General features: G+C 43.1%; 1 protein-coding gene across 1 annotated transcript in view; it reads right to left on the bottom strand.

Annotated features, from left to right (window-relative positions):
* Positions 1-1214, bottom strand: part of LOC106571769 (sphingosine-1-phosphate transporter MFSD2B) — a 46514-nt gene extending 45300 nt beyond the window's left edge. The window contains exons 1-2 of the mRNA XM_014145222.3: positions 1109-1214; positions 221-545 (exon numbers count right to left, since the gene is read on the bottom strand). Of these exons, the coding sequence (XP_014000697.1) occupies positions 221-307 (87 nt within the window). The 5' untranslated portion in view covers positions 308-545; positions 1109-1214. The remainder of the gene's footprint in view (positions 1-220; positions 546-1108) is intronic.
* Positions 1215-7894: the final 6680 nt, after the last annotated feature.

Genomic DNA, 7894 nt, shown 5'->3' with positions numbered 1-7894 from the left:
ACGTCCTCTATGTCTGGTCCTAAGCTGTAAGTAGTATTATCACAATCCAACTGATGTTCAATGTAATTAACTAACTCCCTGCTCTCAATCTCTCAAATATCCAGGCATGGTATAACAGCATGACAGAAACCCAAACCAAAGGAAGATGAATGTCCCTGAGATGTCAGTCCAGGGGTAAACTAACCAACTGATTCCCAAAATAAAAGCAGTTTTTCCTTACCTGGTGGGGGGGCTTGTTGAAAGCTGGCTCTGGGGGCTTGAAGAGTTTGCCTGCTGGGGTATGGGGTACCCTCTCTCCCTTCGCCATGGCTGGCTCCTGAGCGTGCCTGAGCGTTTGTATGTGAATGTGAGTGAATGTGTGTCTCTCTGAGTCTGAAAGTGTGTGTGTGTCTGTTGTGTGTCTGAGTGTGAGTATGTGTGTGTGTGAGACTCTAAGTGACGGCCGGGGATGAGCTGGAGTTCCTGTGTGTGTCGGGAGGACGTGAGGCTGCTCAATTCTGCTGCCACTCACACGCTGCCCTGTGTTCAGTGCTCAGGGGCTGGAACTGAGCCAGAGAGGGAAGGGCAGTTAGGCAGGCAGTTACAAAAAATTCTGTAAACACACACATAACCATCCCTTTCACACTCAGATCTCCCCTATTTTTCACCCTGATCTCTGTTTCACATGTATTTATGTCAGCCAGCAACACTGCATCACATTAATACATCTAATTAAGAGATGCGATGTCTCCATGTCTCATTATTAAAACAGGATAAAGAAAGCGCGACTCCCTATATTGGTAGGCAAAACACATGGAAATATGTTTGCAAATATTCTGTATTTTTGTTTATTACTGAGGCTATCTCAGAATCACAATCACCTTTATTCGCCAAACACATTTGCATGTACCAGGAATTTGACGTGGTGAAATGGTGCGGCCACAAACGGAATCTACAGAATCTAACTAACACATGTAACAAACAATAATGTCTTACTATATCATAGCAGTTTTGCCATAAGTGAACACATCCCTTACAACCTCAAATCTCTGTCATTGTCTCAAACACATCCCATGTAAACAATAAGCAAGAACACAATAATAGAAAGAGAAGTCCGTATTGGCTTTACCTGAGTGATGCTGAGACAAGAGAAGAGTAGAGGCACTCAGTGGATCGCAGGCTCAGAGAGATACAGGGAGAGAGTCGCACGCAGGCAGATTCCAGCAGTAGAGCAGAAGGAGACTGCGGTGTTTGACGGACAGTGCTGTTCCACTTCATTCATCGAGTCTCACAGCGGGACATGCACCTCCAGTGGTCAACAGTGGTAGCACAATCACTGGAGGTGATAATAACATTGACATTATAATCATTACAGGGTTATAATAACATACAGTACCACCTACTCATTCAAGGGTTTTTCTTTATTCTCAATATTTTCTACATTGTAGAATAATAATGAAGACATCAAAACTATGAAATAACACATATGGTATCATGTAGTAACCAATAAAGTGTTAAACAAATCAAAATATACTTTCTATTTTAGATTCTTCAAAGAAGACACCCTTTGCCTTGATGGCAGCTTTACACACTCTTGGCATTCTCTCAACCAGCTTCATGAGGTAGTCACCTGGAATGCTTTTTCAACAGTCTTGAAGGAGTTCCCACATAGTTCCCTCCTGTCTCAGCCTCCAGTTTTTACGCTGCAGTAGTTTGTGTCGGGGGGCTAGGATCAGTCTGTTATATCTGGAGTATTTCTCCAGTGTCCTGTATGCTCTCTCTAATTCTCTCGTTCTCTCTCTCAGGGGACCTGAGCCCTATGACCATGCCTCAGGACTACCTGGCATGATGACTCCTTGCTGTCCCCAGTCCACCTGCCGGGCTGCTGCTCTAGTTTCAACTGTTCTGCCTGCGGCTATGGAACCCTGACCTGTTCACCGGACGTGCTACCTGTCCCAGTCCTGCTGTTTTCAACTCTCTAGAGACAGCAGGAGAGGTAGAGATACTCTCAATGATCGGCTATGAAAAGCCAACTGACATTTACTCCTGATGTGCTGACCTGTTGCACCCTCGACAACTACTGTGATTATTATTATTTGACCATGCTGGTCATTTATGAACATTTGAACATCTTGGCCATGTTCTGTTATAATCTCCACCCGGCACAGCCAGAAGAGGACTGGCCACCCCTCATAGCCTGGTTCCTCTCTAGGTTTCTTCCTAGGTTTTGGCCTTCTAGGGAGTTTTTCCTAGCCACCGTGCTTCTACACCTGCATTGCTTGCTGTTTGGGGTTTTAGGCTGGGTTTCTGTACAGCACTTTGAGATATCAGCTGATGTAAGAAGGGCTATATAAATAAATTGGATTTGATATGCTGAGCACTTGTTGGCTGCTTTTCCTTCACTCTGCGGTCCAACTCATCCCAAACCATCTCAATTGGGTTGAGGTTGGGTGATTGTGAAGGCCAGGTCATCTGATGCGGCACTCCATCACTCTCCTTCTTGGTCAAATAGCCCTTACACAGCCTGGAGGTGTGTTTTGGGACATTGTCCTGTTGAAAAAAAAAAGATTGTCCCACTAAGCGCAAGCCAGATAGAATGGCGTATCGCTGTAGAATGCTGTGGCAGCCATGCTGGTTAATTAAGTGTGCCTTGAATTCTAAAAAAATCACTGACAGTGTCACCAGCAAAGTACTCCCACACCATCACACCTCCTCCTCCCTGCTTCGTGGTGGGAACCACACATGCGGAGATCATACGTTCACCTACTCTGCGTCTCACAAAGACACGGCAGGTTGGAACCAAAAATCTAAAGTTTGGACTCATAAGACTAATGGACAGATTTCCACCTGTCTAATGTCCATTGCTTGTGTTTCTGGCCCAAGCAAGTCTATTCCTCTTATTGGTGTCCTTTAGTAGTGTTTTCTTTGCAGCAATTCGACCATGAAGGCCTGATTCACGCAGCCTCCTCTGAACAGTTGATGTTGAGATGTGTCTGTTACTTGAACTCTGTGAAGCGTTTATTTGGGCTGCAATGTGAGGTGCAGTTAATTGCAGATTTCTGAGGATGGTAACTCTAATGAACTGATCCTCTGCAGCAGAGGTAACTCTGGGTCTTCCTTTACTGTGGTGGTCCTCATGAGAGCCAGTTTCATCATAGCGATTGATGGTTTTCGCGACTGCACTTGAAGAAACTTTCAAAGTTCTTGAAATGTTCCGCATTGACTAACCTTCATGTCTTAAAGTAGTGATGGACCGTCGTTTCTCTTTGCTTAATTGAGCTGTTCTTGACATAATGTGGACTTGGTCTTTTACCAAATAGTGCTATCTTCTGTATACCAACCCTACCTTGTCACAACACAACTGATTGGCTCAAACACATTAAGAAGGAAAGAAAGTCCACAAATTAACTTTTAACAAGGCACACCTGTTAATTGAAATGCATTCCAGGTGACTATTTCATGAAGCTGGTTGAGAAAATGCCAAGAGTGTGAAAAGCTGTCATCAAGCCAAAGAGTCACTAGTTTGAAGAATCTCAAACCTAACCTGCCGAGCAGTCAACTAACCTGCATTCTCTCCGATACGCTGCCAGCAACCGGGGCACAGATAACTGAAAAGGAGAACCCAGCCAAACCCTTAAGATTTCCTCACACATTCCAAACATTCAGTCCGCTCTTGCCAGCAGAATTACTGCCTCTAAAATATATCACCATCGGGAAATCAAGCATATGAACGCATTACTCCGTATATGTTTCAGATAGTTCTAAATAATGCGTGAAGAGGAATGTGCAAATAAAATTACTGTAGCGGATCAGGTAAAAAGACAGTTTGGAAAATATAAAATGGGACTTCAAGTCAGGTAATTCCAGGCATGCGTAGTGCTATTAAATATGTTGCGGATGGGAAATGTGTCCCCTTTTACTATACAGGACCCCGCTGGCTGTCTGCCTGGCACACCAATGGTAGCCTAAAGAAAATACCTGTCTACTTCTATGGGTTTTCCAGCTGTGCAGTAGCTTTCACATCGACTCCCCTTGTGTCCTGCTCTTTCTTATGTCTCATGTTCCCTCCGTGTGGCTTTAAATATCGAAGATAATGGCATTGAAACCCTCTACAGCAATGTCCGCGCCCCTTGGAAATCCAATTAGTGTAATGTTTTTTTATTTATTTTACCTTTATTTAACTAGGCAAGTCAGTTAAGAACAAATTCTTATTTACAATGATGGCCTATCTAAAGGCTAAAGGCCTCCCGCGGGGACGGGGGCTGGGATTAATATATATATATATATATGTCATATATATATATATATATATATGACAAAACACACATCAAGACAAGAGAGACACCACAACTGTAAGGTTCTGTATTTATTTTCTTAGTCAACCTTGTGTTCTGTTTCGTGTGTTCTTGAACGTAGCCCTGTTTCTTTGTGTTCTTGAACGTAGCCCTGTATTTATTTTTAGTTCATTGATTTCACCAGTGTTAGTTACTCCCTGGTCTCATTAGCTCCTTATTTAGTTCAGTTCATTCTGTTTGTGCCTTTGTGAAGTATTGTTCGTTTTGACTCTACTAAGCCTTTTCCCAGCTCGTTTGTGAGAACCAGTTATAGCCTTCAGTCCTAGGTGAAATAAACACCTGCCGCGAATCTACACCTTTTTCTCCCTGAGTATTCATTACAAAAACACTACATAGAGACCTAAGACAACAACATAGCATGGCAGCAACACAGCATGGTAGCAACACAACATGACAACATGACAACATGACAGCAGCACAAAACATGGTACAAACATTATTGGGCACAGACAACAGCACAAAGGGCAAGAAGGTAGAGACAACAATGCATCACATGAAGCAGCCACAACTGTCAGTGTCCATCATTGAGTCTTTGAATGAAGAGATGGAGATAAAACTGTCCAGTTTGAGTGTTTGTTGCAGCTTGTTCCAGTCGTGTAGTGGTCTGGGTGTAGCTGGTGCAGAGGAGTCAGGTGCAGGACTGCAGAGATGAGTAACACAAGTAACTTTACTCAAATATTCCAATAACATGTCGTAATACCGAGCCCACAATAACGGACCGAACATACATAAAACAATCACGCACAAAAACCATGGGGAAAACTGAGGGTTAAATAATGAACATGTAATTGGGGAATTGAAACCTGGTGTGTAAAACAAAGACAAAACAAATGGAAAATTAAAAGTGGATCGGCGATGGCTAGAAGGCCGGTGACGTCGACCGCCGAACGCTGCCCGAACAAGGAGAGGGACCCGACTGAGGCGGAAGTCGTGACAATTCGCTAGCTGCAGCGAACTGAAAAGACAAGCAACCCAGGGTTATGTGTGCTTTGGGGGTGTTGTATGTGGAGGATGAGGGCTGCAGTAATAAATAATAAACAAATCCACATCAAAATCCCAATTTTTAAACTACTTTCTTTCCAAGGGCTGCATCTCAGTCCACCTCGTCCATTCCAAGACTGCAGTGGAACGTGGCAGAGATACAGGGGTTTTTGTCAGGCCATGAGACATCCCGAAAATCGGTCTTCTTACAAAAACCTCTGTAGTGTCCAAACGGTTTGGGCTCCACAGGCATCACAGGACTTGTCTGAAGTTGGTACTACCGGTGTGCCAACTTCTGTCTGTAGCTTCCAAATGGTTTGGGCTACACACTAATAGGCCTGTGACCCATCTTTGGAAAGATGAGATTGAGTGTTCGCCATTCTGAAGGTAACCTGGTACTGGGCCAAATAAATTACGTAAGTGCCTAGATCATTTCCACCTGAAAGCTAGATCTAGAGCAGACCTGGGCAAAGGCTGGCCCGGGGGCCATATGCGGCCCATGACCTGATTCAATATGGCCCGCGGAATAATTCTCAGATCACAAGGAATTTGCAATAGTAAAGTTTTGAAAAACGTATTTGTTATTCAAATTAAAAGCCCGAATGAATACTCGCATTTGTGTAATGATTTAACTCCCACGATTTGTGGGACATTTATTTTGAAGGCACAAAAAAATAACTGCATGAGGTGACTGTGACTGACAGGCTGACATACACGTTACAGTTACAAATAGTATCTAGCTAGCAGAGACAGCAAGGGCAGTTTGTTGCTTCAGTGCCTTGCCGTTCACCTTCGCACCCCTGGGCCAGACTACACTCAATCATAGGACCTACAGTTTGAGACCGAGTCTGCGTCTCTCACATGGATAGGCAGATCATTCCATAATTATTGTATTGTCACCGTAGCGTACGTGTAGGTATGTACGGCAGGACCAAATCGGAGAGATAGGTAGGAGCAAGCCCATGTAATGCTTTGTAGGTTAATAGTAAAACCTTGAAATCAGCCCCAGCCTTAACAGCCTAGCACTGGAGTAATATGATAAAAAAAAATGTAGGTTTTAGACAGGATTCTAGCAGCCGTGTTTAGCAATAACTGAAGTTTATTTATTGCTTTATCAATGTGTTTCCGAATGACATCACCAATAGGTACAATATATAGTGGAAACAATAGTGGTCCTAAAACGGAAACTTAAGGAACGCCGAAACATACAATTGATTTGTCAGAGGACAAACCATCCACAGAGACGAACTGAGGCCATTAAAAGGTAATTGACCACCTTCCTATGATGGGGTCTAAAACCAGACTGAAGCATTAAAGATACGTTATTTGTCTTTAGGAAGGAAGTGAGTTGCTGCGCAACAGCTTTTTCAAAATATTTTGAGAGGAATGGGAGATTCAATATGGGCAGATAGTTTTTTACATTTTCAAGGTTTTGCTTTTTCAAGAGAGAATTTATTACTGCCACTTTTAGTGAGCTTGGTACACATCCGGTGGATAGAGAGCCATTTATTATGTTCAACATAGGAGGGCCAAGTACAGGAAGTAGCTCTTCCAGTAGTTTAGTTGGAATAGGGTCCAGTATACAGCTTGACGGTTTAGAGGCCATGACTATTTTCATGAATGTATCAAGAGATACAGGATAAAAAAACTTGAGTATCTCCATTGATCCTAGGTCCTGGCAGTTCTGAGCAGACTCAGGACAACTGAGCTTTGGAGAAATACGCAGATTCAAAGTGGTCCGTAATTGCTTTCTAATGATCATGATCTTTTCATGGAACAAGTACAGGAATTTATCACTGCTGAAGTAAAAGCTATCCTCTCTCGTTGAATGCTGCTTTTAAGTTAGCTTTGCGACATTATCAAAAATAAATGTTGTATTGTTCTTATTCTCCTCAATTAGGTTGGGAAAATAGGATGATTGTGCGGCGGTGAGAGCTCTTCAATATTGCACAGTACCGTCTTTCCAAGCTAGTCGGAAGACTTCCAGTTTGGTGTGGCGCCATTTCCATTCCAATTTTCTGGAAGCTTGCTTCAGAGCTCGTGTATTTTCTGTATACCAGATAGCTAGTTTCTTATGACAAATGTTTTTAGTTTTTAGGGGTGCAACTGCATCTAGGGTATTGCGCAAGGTTAAATTGAGTTCCTCGGTTAGGTGGTTAACTGATTTTTGTCCTCTGACGTCCTTGTGTAGGCAGAGGGAGTCTGGAAGGGCATCAAGGAATCTTTGGGTTGTCTGAGAATTTATAGCACGACTTTTAATGCTCCTTGGTTGGGGTCTGAGCAGATTATTTGTTGCGATTGCGAACGTAATAAAATGGTGGTCCGATAGCCCAGGATTATGAGGAAAAACATTAAGATCCACAACATTTATTCCATGGGACAAAACTAGGTCCAGAGTATGACTGTGGCAGTGAGTAGGTCCAGAGACATGTTGGACAAAACCCACTAAGTCGATGATGGCTCCGAAAGCCTTTTGGAGTGGGTCTGTGGACTTTTCCATGTGAATATTAAAGTCACCAAAAATGTGAATATTATCTGCGATGACTACAAGGTCCGATAGGAATTCAGGGAACTCCGTG

Source organism: Salmo salar, chromosome 15, assembly GCF_965601325.2.
Source record: "Salmo salar chromosome 15, fSalSal1, whole genome shotgun sequence".
Classification (NCBI taxonomy): domain Eukaryota; kingdom Metazoa; phylum Chordata; class Actinopteri; order Salmoniformes; family Salmonidae; genus Salmo; species Salmo salar.
This window is presented reverse-complemented; position numbering and strand designations above follow the sequence as displayed.